General features: G+C 49.8%; 2 protein-coding genes across 2 annotated transcripts in view; both read left to right on the forward strand.

Moving 5' to 3' along the window:
- The window catches only part of SSTR3 (somatostatin receptor 3), a gene marked incomplete at its 5' end in the record, with an annotated part of 238,607 nt that overhangs the window by 162,385 nt on the left and 61,690 nt on the right, over positions 1–14,532 (forward strand). The gene's annotated exons all lie outside the window — the stretch shown is intronic.
- Positions 280–13,884, forward strand: TST (thiosulfate sulfurtransferase). Its single transcript, XM_081928428.1, has 2 exons — positions 280–905; positions 13,386–13,884. Exons 1-2 carry the CDS (start codon positions 308–310, stop codon positions 13,682–13,684), a joined length of 897 nt encoding a protein of 298 aa, XP_081784554.1. The 5' UTR covers positions 280–307; the 3' UTR covers positions 13,685–13,884.

A 14,532-nucleotide genomic window follows, 5' to 3' on the forward strand; every position in this document is an offset into this window, starting at 1 on the left:
TGAAAGGAAGTGGGAGAGATTTTTTGTTCTCTGCTAGGACTTGATCGAAACTTGAAACAGAGTAAACGTTTAGGGAGAAAAGGTCTTTTGGGATTGGCAGCTGTTGTGGGGGAGGGCCTGTGTTCACTCAAAGGACGGGTCTGCATACAAATGGACATAGTTCATCCTGGTTTCTCCGCCCCTTGCTCCTTTATTGGTGGGGAACCAGACACCAGAGCTTGTGAGTTTGAGACCCTCCCCTTTCTCCTGCATATTCCTTTCTGCTTGCGAGTTCTGTCTTCATCCATCCAAAAGCACCTTAGCTGACATGGTGCAACAAGTGCTGTATAGAGCTCTGGTCTCCACCAAATGGCTAGCAGAAGCTGTGCGGGCCAATAAGATTGGGCCGGAGCTGCGGGTGCTGGACGCCTCCTGGTATGAACCCGGTGGCAAGAGAGATGCCCAGAAAGAATTCAGGGAGCGGCACATCCCCGGAGCCTCCTTTTTCGACATCGAGGAATGCAAAGACAAGTCATCCCCTTACGAGGTCATGCTTCCCAGCGAGAAGCACTTTGCGGACTACGTCGGCCGCCTGGGCATCAGCAACCAGACCCATGTTGTGGTGTACGATGGAGACAACCTGGGCACTTTCTACGCACCCCGGGCCTGGTGGATGTTCCGTGTCTTTGGGCACCGAACTGTCTCCGTGCTGAATGGGGGGTTCAAGAACTGGGTGAAAGAAGGGCACCCCGTGACATCAGAGAGCACCAGACCAGAGCCGGCCATTTTTAAAGCCAGCCTGAACAGATCGCTCCTGAAGACCTATGAGGATATGCTGGAGAACCTGGAATCCAAGCGGTTCCAAGTGGTGGATTCCAGATCTGAAGGGAGATATCGGGGAACAGAACCTGAGCCAGGGACACAAGGTAGGAACAGTATCTGGAACCACCTTCAGCTGCAAAGGAGTGTTTTCTGGCATTCATTCTGATGTGACCCTCTCTCCACACTCATTTCCCACTAATGTAGATCCATTCCGTTAGCCCCCTTGGGCTACAATCCTGTGCGTGCATGCATGCATAAAAGCAAAATCAAAGTGGGATATTTATGAGTAAACCTGCACAGGGCCGAGGTGGGTGTCTAATAGGGAGTCCATATTGGCAGAACCTTATATCCTTCAAAGTCTGGACACAATTAGACTTAGGATTCCCCACCAACCATCTATTAGAAGAGTGGAATGACCGGAAAATAGCCCATTGACAGATCTTTAGTTCTGATTCCCTCTCCTCCCCCTATATATGTCAAAAGCAGTTAGTTATATTGACTATGGATAGCCAGAAAAGCAGCAGATGAACTTATCTTTTGTGCTCTGGGTCTATTTCCAACAATCTCTATTGGTAACAGCTGTACTCTTGACATTTATGTTTGCCACCGACAGTTTCCAAGAATTTTGTGAGTATAGAATGGGGAGGGGGAGCACCACAATCTCCTTGGAGGAAAGTGAGGCATGAACGTAATAAGAAGCATGTTAAGTTAAAACAGGTTCTCCGGTAACTTGATGATTCTGCAGCTCTTTCAAGAAATGCGGCTCTTCCTTATATAGTTCAGAGAACCAGCTTGACTAGTATTTGCCTCTTAATTGTCCAAAAATCAGCCTGTTCAAACAAATAGTCTGAAATGACTGCCTCACATTCTTGTATACTCTTCCCCCTCCCTGGCAATGCATGGGAGACTGCTGAGCTGTTACTCTTGATCAGCCTGGACAAAGGGCAAAAGCCAAAAGGGTGGGAGTGGCAGAAAGTTGTGTGCATCTGTGCATATGTCAGAGACGAATGGCAGCTTCATGGTACAGAATCCTGAGATAAAGACCAAGTTAACCAGGGTCGCCATGCCCAGCCACTCCAGCATTGTATCCCCAGCAGAAAAATTATAGGACTGCTCTCTCCGCTCTTAACACGTTTTCCTACGGAGGAAACACTTCCATGTAAGAAAATATATATATCAAAAGCACCAACAAAAAAGATAAGAGAGTATTTAAATTGTAGGTTGGTGATACTGTATAGATAAGAGAATTTGCATTCATTCCTCTAATCTACTCAGTGACGGCCAGTTTCTTTCAATTTTTCCTCCCTTTTATTTATGCACTGTGTAATATCTTGCATTTGTACTGGCACTGCTCAGATCCGCCTACCATTTTGAATTGTCTACAATGCCCCAGGACATTTTCATTTAAAAGTGTGGGCATGCAGCACACAGCAGCCCATCCTTAAGTAAAACCAAGATGTGGGAATGCCTTGGGGGGGGGGGCTAACTGAGTAAGAGGATCAGCACTGGTGGGCCCTCCTAGATTCTGGGGCCTTGGTGGCTGTCCAGGAATTTCAGGTGGTGACCCTAGCCTTGGTTTGTTTTGTTGAGTGATAACTAAGTCCTTCTGCCCAGCCTGTGATTACACACAATATACTTAGTTCACAAGGCTTATATTAGTTTCATGCTAGATGGTTTTTCTCAAATAATCTTCAGCATTGTGGTTGGCTTTGAATACAGATGAATACGCATGTGGCGATTTAGCTGTAGGCACATGTGTTTTGTGCTCCTTATGGGGCAGTTTGTCAAAGCTTTGGTCGCCACCCTGAAGTCAGCAATCACCTGTGGCTCCTAGAAGCTGTCAGCATGCGACAGCAGCCACACCCTGAGAAATGGCTTCCACTGGCCGGCTAAACCAAGTGAGAGAAGCCAATGGATCCCAATCCCTCGGTGAGTTCGGGACTTCCCCTGCATGCGAAGACAGGCTCCAGCAGATTGAACGGACGAGACCAGTAGTGGGTGCAATGGTCAAGAAGTTGGTTTTTGCATGTTCTGTAGAGGGAAGTGAGGGGCAGATAGGGCTCATCAACCTGGGGAAGGTAGCTTCTCAAGGAGAAGGAAAACTCTCATCCTAGACCTCTGCTGCCTTGTGGGACATCTGCAGGAGAAGAAAAGGCTAAGGAGCAAACCCTACACAAATCCAGAGTGGAGTCCCTTAGATGGTTGGATGGGGCCTTGTACACCCCCTTCCGGCAACTCCTGCAGCCAAGTTGGTGTCAAATGTATTGTTCTGCTTCCTTTTGGACCACATCAATGAAGGCAGCCCAGGACCTCCATATACACTGTCCAGGCTTGTGTCCCAGGGAGGTCACTTTGGTGCTGCAATTGCAGCAGTTTGACTTCACCCCCAGAGGCACGCTCCATTTTCTTTCCAGACAGACGGATGCCAGCAACATGTGGTAAACAACACATAGGCATGGATGTGTGACAAGTTGCATGTGGGGTTGGAGGTTCATGCTTCAGAGAGCATGCTTCAGAGAGCCGTGCATACATAAATACCTATAAAACGTCACATGGCTATGTTCACACAGCTATTATCTTTCTTGGAAAAGATTAAGGGTAGTTTGCAAGTTTTACTCTGGCAGCTCACTATCTGCTTGCTAAAGCCCTTTTATATACTAACTGCAGCTGCATGACCTGAAAAAAGCAACATTTTGGATAGGAGTAGCTTCTGTGGGAGACAAGTGCACATTTTTTTTAGCTTTCTGAGTCCCGGTCCTTCACTGTAGGAAGTTCTTATCCCACACAGGTTTCTTGCAACTTGTATGAAGGACATTTAGTAAAGATAGGAGCCCCAGATTCTTTCTGCATACTTTTCACTTACACCAGGTCAAATGGGACCAACCTTCCAGGGGCCACATGTTGGTGGTGGGCCAGAGACAAGGTGCGCAGGGCGATGGATGTAACTCTTCCGTTTGTACAGTAAGCTACATTTTGGCCACCTGACACCTTTCAGTCAAGCAAAAGCACTTGAGAAGGGCATGGAGCAGAGCTAGCCAGGGTTATGGTCTGGGCAGGGGGCATGGCCAATGGAGAGCCCCAGGGACCTAACTTTTATGTGATATTACTGAGAAAGTAAACATTGAGGATCTGTTTACTATTATATTCTGTAGCTTTTCTGGTTTTCTTCAAAGCTTGGGCAGATGGAGTAGTGGGAAGCTATTGGGTGTGCTATGATATCAAAAACAGTAGTCCAAAGGGAAGGATGGCGGGGTATTAAAAAGTCAGTTCTATTTTTTTTTTAAGTTCTTTAATGTTGAGATAATGTCCAGGGGAAGCCATGAGCTCCAGAGCCAATTCCTGCGGAGCACAGAAGAGACAAATCAAGAATCAAATGAGACGAAAAATGTCCATCTGGAATTGTGGAGAGAGACCAACTGTGGCACGTTTCCAAAAGAATTGCTGCAGGTTCAGCATTCCATTCGCTCCTCTTTGCGTACAGTGTGTGTGCACGAGCTATGTGTGTGTGTGCTATGTGTGTGCACATGGACAGAAATGCAGTGGTGCTATCAGGGGCAGGTGGGGGGGAGGGCAGAAATCCAGGGACCAGCTCGGCAGGAAGGCCCCAAATACAGTAGATCTGGCCTACCACATTACAAACTAAAGCAAGCTTCCTCAACCTCAGCCCTCCAGATGTTTTGAGAATACAATTCCCATCATCCCTGACCACTGGTCCTGCTAGCTAGGGATCATGGGAGTTGTAGGCCAAAAACATCTGGAGAGCCGAGGTTGAGGAAGCCTGATCTAAAGAGTAGGATCCCCACAAGACCATTACAATCAGAGTCAAAAGTGGGGCTAATTACTAAACTACTCCACTTTGTGTGTGTGTTTTACTGGGTGGAGGGGAGCCAAGCATGCCATAGGTAAAGGTAAAGGGACCCCTGACCATTAGGTCCAGTCGTGGCTGACTCTGGGGTTGCGGCGCTCATCTCGCTTTATTGGCCGAGGGAGCCGGCGTACAGCTTCTGGGTCATGTGGCCAGCATGACTAAGCCGCTTCTGGTGAACCAGAGCAGCACACGGAAACACCATTTACCTTCCCGCTGGAGCGGTACCTATTTATCTACTTGTATTTTGAGGTGCTTTTATAACTCCTAGGTTGGCAGGAGCAAGGACCGAACAACAGGAGCTCACCCCGTCGCGGGGATTCGAACTGCCAACCTTCTGATCGGCAATTCCTAGGCTCTCTGGTTTAACCCACAGCGCCATAGTTTATTGCAACTTCACATTATGGTCTACCTGAGTGTAAGCAGATGCTAAAATGCTGTCCCATTGCAAGACACTTGACCAACACTGACAGCACAAAGCCCTGACCCATGAGATTTAAACTTTCTCAAAAGGGGGGTAGAGGAGATTCAGATTGTCACGGCCACCCAGGTCTGGTCCCAGCTCACAAGAGACCTCACTCCGTTGCAGCTTATTTACAGGAAAAGTTTATTGAAGATTTCTGCTTCTCATACAGTTCAGCATTGTGGCCGTACGTCTGCCACGTTAGACCGCTGAAGTCCCCTCTGACTCCTCCCCTCTTCCGCACCAACTTAATAGCCTGGCTCTAGACCACCTCTTCCTCTCCTTTCTTTTCCGCAGGGTCTTCCTGCCCCCCTGGGTTCCCTCTCTCCGTGACTCGCCTGAGGCTGAATCCTCTGCCGCCTCTTCCCCCCTCTTTCTGGCTTTAGGGCCGGGCTCCTCCCCTGAGCTCTCTCCACTTCCGCGCGCCTCTACGTTTGAACTTGGCGCGCGTACGTTGCTGCTGACCTTTCTTTCGACCGCTACACCACCCCCTGCTCTGCTCTCCACCCTTTCCGGCTGAACACCCTGCTCCAACCCCCTCTCTCTGTTCTCTCCTAATCCTGCTCCCTCCGAGAGGCTGACGACTCCACCCCCTTTACTCCGTTCCGGCTGAGACGTCTCTTGCTTCCTCTGTCTTCCACTGGGCTCCTCTCCGCTTCTCCCTTCTCCTCCCCTTTGCTTGATTAAGGTAACCCCCTTTTGAGAATCCTCTGACTCGCTGCTCAGACTCGTGGATTCCCTCAGAATTCCGTCATCTTCTTCCTCATCCTTCTGCCCCTCCTCCCACTCGCTCTCCGTCTCCTCTGTCATCTCCTCCTCTCTCCCAGAAACCCTGACATCCATCCCCCCCTCGAAGCCCCCCCTTCCCCCCTCCCGCTCGCCGGGGACCGGTTGTGGAAACTGCGGCTCTTCGGGGGTAGGCTCAGGATACAGGTCGTCTACGTCAATGTTCTCTGCTGGCAGTTCTGTGTAAGTGTATTCGAAGTCGGGTTCTTCCCCCAAATGCTTCTCAGTCTCTGCTTCCATCGCTACTTCCTCCGGTGCTGCCCGCCAAGGACCTATCAGCCACCTCTTACGCCATTCCTCCTCTGGCTGCTCCTCCCACCAATAAGGGGTTTCCGTGTCCACCCCCGAGCACGATCCCCTGGGCGGGCTTGATTCTGGTGTTCTTTCCTCGGGGGAAGAGAAACCCCTGAACGTGCTATCTGACAATGTGGGTGTGAAAAGCCAGTCATCAAAGTACTCAGCTGGCATGGGTCTATGTGGGAAAAGTGCATGGAACTCTTCTTTCAAAAGGGGTTCGTCTAACTCGTAGCCTGGCACCCAACTATTAGCAGCGGCTGGTGTGCCCTCCCTGGCGAGAAAATATTCAACTCCCTCCTCCCCCCATCTCGAGTCCAGTATCTCTGTGACCTCGTTAAGAGGTTCTGGTCTTGGCGATTCCCCCCTCTCAGGCGCCCTCCTACGTGGCTCTGGGGGTGCTCCTGACTCTTGAAACCTGTGTGGGGTTTTGTAGGGAGTGAGCACCGACCTATGAAAGACCGGGTGCACCCTGGAACCTTCCGGAAGGGCTAGACGAAAAGCCACCGGATTGATCTTAGCCTCAACTTGATATGGCCCTAGCTGCCTGTGTCCTAACTTCTTCTTGGCCAATGACCTGGCCGGCATCGCGTGGGCTGCTAACCACACCCAGTCCCCAACCTGGATGTCCTCTCCCGCCCTCCTGTGCTTATCGGCCTGCACCTTATACGCCTGTTTTGCCAGCTCCAAATGTCTCCGCAGCTCCTCGTGCACCTCTTGCAACTCCGCTGCAAACTGGTCGGCATCTTGAGGCCCCCCCCCTCCTGGTGCCGCAAATCTCGGGAAGGTTCTGGGATGACGGCCATTGTTCGCGAAGAAAGGCGTCACCCCGGTGGATGCGTGTTTCGTGTTGTTGTAGGCGAATTCAGCCATCGGCAGATAGTCCACCCACGCCGCAGGTCGCTGGTTGGCGTAGCACCGCAGGTACTGCTGCATGATCGCGTTGACCCTCTCCGCTTGACCGTTGGTTTGTGGATGCCTCGCCGATGTCAGGTTGATTTTGACGTGCAAGATGCCCAGAAGCTTTCGCCAGAAAGTGGAAACAAACTGGCGCCCCCTGTCGGACAAGACGGACTGCGGAAGTCCATGCACTCTGAAGACGTGATCGATGAAGAGCTTTGCGGTCTGTTCTGCCGTCGCCACCTTGGCACAAGGGATGAAGTGCGCCATCTTGGTGAACAAGTCCACCACCACTAACACCGCCGTCTTACCTCTGGAGCTGGGCAGGTCTGTAACAAAGTCCAACGCTACCCTCTCCCATGGTTGCTGCGGTGTCTCCAGCGGTTCTAGCAATCCCGCCTGCTTCTGGTGCACTGGTTTGGACCTCTGGCAGATATCACACCTGGCGACGTAGTCCGCCACCTCTCCTCTCATCTGGGGCCACCAAAAGTCTCTAGCCACCAACTCCATCGTCTTTTCTTTGCCGAAATGGCCTGCACTAGGGGCGTCATGCAACTGTTGCAGAACCTTGGCTCGAAGATCGTCGGTGGGCACGTAAAGGGCACCCTTACGAGTCAAAAGTCCATCTTGTAATTGAAACTCATCGTTGTGTCGCGACCCTCCGCGTAGCTCCTCCATCTTAGACTGTGCAAACTGATCCCTTTGCAACGCGCGTCGCACCGCGTCCAGGTCGACTGCGATGGTAGCGCACGTCCACGCCTGCGGTGCGAAAATGTGCTTTGCTGCGATTGGAGCTGCTTCCTCCAAGTATTGCGGCTTTCGGGACAGCGCGTCTGCAATAACATTGGAGTCTCCTGGGATGTATTCTATTTTGAAGTCGAAGTCCGCAAAGAACTCCGCCCAGCGCATGTGTCGCTGGGTCTGCAACTTAGCCGTCCGCCAATACTCTAAGTTCTTGTGATCCGTGCGGACCTGCACCGTGTGCTTGGCTCCTATTAAGAAGTGTCGCCACGCTTTGAAAGCTGCATGAATGGCCAACAACTCCCTGTCCCATATGGTATAATTGCGCTCCGTCTTGCTGAGCTTCCGGGAGTAGAACGCACCCGGTCGCCAGTTGCCTTGTGAATCCTCTTGCAAAAGAACGGCCCCAACCGCTCTATCTGACGCATCGGTCTCTACCCGCATGGGTCTGCCGGGATTCACGTGGAGCAGCTGCTCTTCGGAGGCGAAAAGACCCTTAAGCGTCCGGAAGGACCGCTCCGCTTGTTCGGTCCAGACGAACTTCTTCTTCTTGGAACTGAGGGTGTCAGTGATCGCCGCCGTCGCGTTCGCAAAACCTTTAATAAACTTGCGGTAAAAATTGGCAAAGCCGATGAACCTCTGGACCTCTTTCCGATTTCGAGGGCTTTTCCAGTCCAACAGCGCTTGAACCTTAGCCCTGTCCATGGCCAGTCCCTCGTCGGACAACTTGTAGCCAAGGAAATCAACCTCTCTGACATCAAACTGGCACTTTTCCAACTTGGCGTACAGCCTGTGTTCCTTCAGCCTCTGCAGGACCTCCCTCACGTCCTTATCGTGATCCTCCGGCGATTCCGAGAAAATCAGGATATCGTCGAGAAAGCAGACACACTTTTTGTAGAGGAGACCTGCTAGCACGTGGTGCATAAATGCTTGAAAAACGTGGCTGCCATTTTGGAGGCCGAAAGGCATGACTCTGTATTCGTATGTGCCCAGAGGGGTGAACATGGCGGTCTTCCACTCATCTCCTTTCCGGATGCGGATGAGATTGTAAGCTCCACGTAGGTCCAGCTTGGTGAAAATCTTGCCCCTCCTGACGGTCGCTAAAAGGTCGTCAATCTTGGGCATGGGGAAAGCTTTGGGCTTAGTCAAGCTGTTGATGAACCTGTAATCCACTATAAGCCTTTTTTGGGGCGTGTCCTTCTTCTTCACAAAGAAAACAGGGCTGCCTCCCGCTGCTTTAGATTCCTGGATGAAACCGCGCTTGAGGTTATGGTCTATGAACTCCCGAAGCTCTTGCATTTCGTCCTCCGACATGGAGTACAGCTTGGCAGCAGGCAATTGCGCCCCTGGCACTAAATCAATCGCGCAGTCGTAAGGTCTATGAGGCGGCAACTTGTCAGCTTCCTTCTCACAGAAAACCTCCAAGAATTCCTGGTACTTGTGAGGCACTGTTTGCACCATACCCAGATGCAATGGCTGCTCAGCTTCTCCTCCCTGATCGGTCTGAAAGCAATGCTGAGCACAATACGATGAACAAAAGTTGATCTGCCTCTGGTACCACGCAACCGCGGGACTGTGCCTCTCCAGCCAACTCATGCCTAACACGATGGGTGTGTCCGATAAGTGGGTGACATTGAAACTAATAAGCTCTCGATGGTTGCCAATCTGCATCATCATGGGAGGGGTTTGCTGCACCACTTGCCCCCCCAGCAACTTCCTGCCGTCCACCGTGACCACGTTCAGAGGCGTCGTTGCAGGCAGGAGCGCCATGTTGTGCTGCTTAACGAACTGCAGTCCCATGAAGTCGGCGTTGCTTCCCGAATCGATCGTTATTGGAACCTCGAGGAGTCTCCCATCAGGCAACTGGAGTGTTGCTGTGAGCAGAACTGCCGGTTTGGGAGGCAAAGGGTCCACGCTCTGCAGTGATGCTGGGGGCTTGTCTACAGATCCGCCTGGCTGAGCCCCAGTAGCTCTGCTTCCAGCCAGGCACTGTCGTTTCCCTGAAGCTGCTCCCCTGGTTGCACCTCTGCTGTTACAGTTGCCAGCGCTGCAGTGTGCTTCTGGAGCCTCTGGGGGCACTCTTTCGCCATATGGTGCGCACTGTCACAGATGTAACACTTCCTGGTTCCTCTAGGAGGCTTCGCTTTGGCTGCACCAGGGACAGGGCTCTGGGATGGCTTCTGAGCCCTAGCACCACCAATCTCCATTGGCTCCTCTCTGTCCTTCCCCATTGGCGAGGGGTGCGCACGGCTGAAGTCCCTGTGCACAAAAGGGAGAGTCCTTGCTTGCGCACGCGCTTGGGGCCCGTCCTCCTCATGCCACGGACGCCCCTCATGTCGAATTCCAAGAGCTAAAGCCCGTTGCACCACGTCTTCTAGGGTCTGGGGTCTGTCCCCCCTAGCGATCTCATCCTTGATGGGGGGGCTCAATCCCTCCCAAAAAAGATCTCTGACCGGTTTACTGTCCTTTGGCCAATCTAAGGCGGTGAGCAATGCAAAAAATTTAGAGTGGTATTGGCGCACAGTCGCTTTCCCCTGCCTCAGCCCGTGCATTTGACGGCGCGCAATGTCCACATCCACAGAGGATTGAAAACAAGAATCCATCGCTTTGATGAACGCAGTTGAATCGCGACGGGCCGGTCCATCTTCGCGCCACAAATTGCGTAGCCAAGCCCTGGCCTCCCCATGCAGGTGCGAAACAATGAACCCCACTCTCTCCTCCTCATCTTTAAAATCGTGACGGAGTAAGTGCAGTGCATATACAACGTCCGCTCTGAAATTGGGATAGTCTTGCAAGTTGCCATTAAAATGCGGAACTAGGGCACCCCCCCTCCGTCCAAGCGCAATGCCCTCCGCTCTGGATCCTGGGGCCCCCGCCTTGTCCGCGCGCTCCCACCTTGCCTGCAAATCCTGGCACGTCTTCTCCAAGTCGTCATTCTTCTTCTGCGAAGCAATGACTGCCGATGTGAGAGCGGTAACCTGATTCCGCAATGCAACCAGCTGCTCCTCAGCGCTCATGGCTGCTCCCGTTCGTGAGCTTCGCAAAAAAAAATTTTTTGCTTTGAGAGAGGGGACTTACTGTCACGGCCACCCAGGTCTGGTCCCAGCTCACAAGAGACCTCACTCCGTTGCAGCTTATTTACAGGAAAAGTTTATTGAAGATTTCTGCTTCTCATACAGTTCAGCATTGTGGCCGTACGTCTGCCACGTTAGACCGCTGAAGTCCCCTCTGACTCCTCCCCTCTTCCGCACCAACTTAATAGCCTGGCTCTAGACCACCTCTTCCTCTCCTTTCTTTTCCGCAGGGTCTTCCTGCCCCCCTGGGTTCCCTCTCTCCGTGACTCGCCTGAGGCTGAATCCTCTGCCGCCTCTTCCCCCCTCTTTCTGGCTTTAGGGCCGGGCTCCTCCCCTGAGCTCTCTCCACTTCCGCGCGCCTCTACGTTTGAACTTGGCGCGCGTACGTTGCTGCTGACCTTTCTTTCGACCGCTACACCACCCCCTGCTCTGCTCTCCACCCTTTCCGGCTGAACACCCTGCTCCAACCCCCTCTCTCTGTTCTCTCCTAATCCTGCTCCCTCCGAGAGGCTGACGACTCCACCCCCTTTACTCCGTTCCGGCTGAGACGTCTCTTGCTTCCTCTGTCTTCCACTGGGCTCCTCTCCGCTTCTCCCTTCTCCTCCCCTTTGCTTGATTAAGGTAACCCCCTTTTGAGAATCCTCTGACTCGCTGCTCAGACTCGTGGATTCCCTCAGAATTCCGTCATCTTCTTCCTCATCCTTCTGCCCCTCCTCCCACTCGCTCTCCGTCTCCTCTGTCATCTCCTCCTCTCTCCCAGAAACCCTGACACAGATGAACAGCTGTGGCAAGGAAGCCTGGATTGGGTGAATGTTTTGATTACTTGGTTAAATGTCCTGAGCTGACCTGCCAAACACAGTTCACCCCAAGCTGTGCAGTTTGTGTGACTTGTCTCATGGCTCTGGTAGGCCCAGACAGGCAGCAAAGCCAATAAGCTTGATCAATGGTGGTTGACATTCTTGGCTGATGGGGTTTTCTTCATTTGGTGGGACATGATACATCGTTTCCAAATGTGTCCTCTACCTGCAGAGACTTTAAATATGCTACAGAGGAATCCCTCCTTTTTCAATATGAGTCAATCAAGGGAATTTGCTTTCTCTATCAACCACCATCCTCACATGTGCTCAGTATATGCATGTTATTTAAGGCAAATTTGAGAAGTATAATTCTACCCAAACAGCAAGATTGTGGTTTATCACCTCAGTGGAAGCACCTGTAAATGGCCTGTGAGCTAGTTGGTAATTAGGTTGCCTAGAATATTTCAAATAAATTATCCATCATACATATAAAAATACACAAAATCAGCAGACCGCCCTAGTGGTTTCTTCAGATTTTTCATATGAATTCATCCTAAATCTGTGGCAATTGGGCAGTCATCCCAGCCAGAGTTTAGTGAAGCTTAGCCTACAAACATTTATGTTACTGGATATTTCACACAACAATTAAGACATTGCATTTGATCATGTGCAGAGTGCCCGTTCCTTACCATCAGGTAATCAAAACCAGCCATGACATTTCTGGAATGTGTGAGACAGTGAGCACTTCCAGTACAGCTGGAGTGTTGCAAACCCAAACTCTGAACTCTGAATATCCTTTCTTTTAAATTATTTCCATACTATCAAAATTTGCATACCTGTGGTTTCCATTCTAAATATAGATATGAGAAAAACACTTTTCTCATACTCAAAATGTCTTATCAATTTGTCCTGTCCATGATATTATCATTACTATTATTACTATTTATTGAATTTTTTAGTCCATTTATTTTGCCCAGTGCAACCTAAAGCAACCCAAAGTAGCTTATGTTGATTCAAGTACTGATTAAAGAAAAGTACAATTTTGCAATGTTGCTTGAGAATTACATTGCAAAATTCAGAGAAGTGCAAAAACCAAAGGATAACAACGTTCCAATTTGCATATTAGTCTAGGAAGTGCAGATCAGGCTGATTCACTTAGACCAAACAAAATAATTTAAGATCCTTTCTTGATCTCCCAGTTCAATTTTACTGAGTCAGTGTTGTTTGTGAATATGTCTGGCTAAATACCTTGATTCATCACTTAATGCAAGTTTTGTAGATGTGTCCCAGATTATAACTGTTTTGTATCAGAAGTAGTTTATACCCAGCCAGATGGGCGGGATATAAATAATAAATTGTTGTTTGTTGTTGTTATTTGATCTTTAAACTGAATTCATTTTACATAATTTAATTTAATTTACATCATCATCATCATTTGATCTTTAAACTGAATTTATTTTACATAATTGCAGGTAGCTTCCTCCCTTCCTTCCTTCCTTCCAGAATTGCCTTTTTAAACCCTTTCTGTTAGCATATTCTCTAACCTTTTCTTGAGATACTTTGCCTCCATAGTTTTTTGAAGCATCAACTTTAAGATGTCTGCATTGGTTTATTCTGCCACCACATCTAAATGGAGGCTCTTTTCTCTCTTCCTTCTATTCCAGGGCTTGAACCAGGCCACATCCCCCAAACTCTGAACATGCCTTTTTTCAATTTCTTGACTGAAGAAGGATTTGAGAAGAGCACGGAAGAGATCCGGAGCATGTTCCAGGAGAAGAAAGTGGATCTCTCAAAGCCTCTGATTGCCACATGCCGCAAGGGGGTCACAGCCTGCCACATTGCCCTGGCGGCGTACCTGTGTGGCACACCAGATGTGGCCATCTACGATGGATCTTGGTCAGAGTGGTTTCGGCGTGCCCCGCCAGAGCTTAAAATTTCAGAGTGGAAACGCCATAAGGCATAAGCAAAGCAGTATCAGTCTGCTGCGGTTATTCATGCACCGAGGTTTGGGTTCTTAATTATTCCTGACAAAGATCAAGGGCTGGGGAAATGTGAAGTTCGTAGTCTTTTATAAATTTTTTAGTTTTCTAATTGAACGCTATGTGTTTTTTTCCTATTTCTTTTTTGTAATTGGTAATGGAATAAAGCAGAATCTCAGGTCAAGTGGCCTTTTACCTATGTGAATTTTTGTTATTTCTCAGTACAGTGGTACCTCGGGTTACAGACGCTTCAGGTTACAGACGCTTCAGGTTGCAGACTCTGCTAACCCAGAAATAGCACCTTGGGTTAAGAACTTTGCTTCAGGATGAGAACAGAGATCGCACGGCGGCAGCAGCGGGAGGCCCCATTAGCTAAAGTGGTACCTCAGGTTAAGAACAGTTTCAGGTTAAGAATGGACCTCCAGACTGAATTAAGTTCTTAACCCGAGGTACCACTGTAGTGTGCAATTGAGGAGCCAAACTTACTTCAATAAGCCACACTGAAGTGAAGGAAATTCTAAACATTAGAACCATTTACCAATAAAGACAGTCAAGGAAGGCTAACGAAATGAAAACACCTTTGGGGAATTCGAGGGCAGAATATAAGATAACAAAGCTAGCTTGCCTCACCCTAATACACACGATTAAGAGTCACAGACCCCCACCAACAAGCTTCATCCAGGCACACATATGTGGCTGTTGCAGTTCACAATCCTTCATCTGAATGGGGGCAGTTAGACCCAGGTCAAAGACCAGTTTTTATACTATAAGAAGAGTAGGTTTTGTACAGAAGAGGTGATTTTGCTTCAGCCAATCAGGGCCTAGGTACATA

The sequence above is a fragment of the Podarcis melisellensis genome (genome assembly GCF_964234715.1).
Source record: "Podarcis melisellensis genome assembly, chromosome: 10".
Classification (NCBI taxonomy): Eukaryota; Metazoa; Chordata; class Lepidosauria; order Squamata; family Lacertidae; genus Podarcis; species Podarcis melisellensis.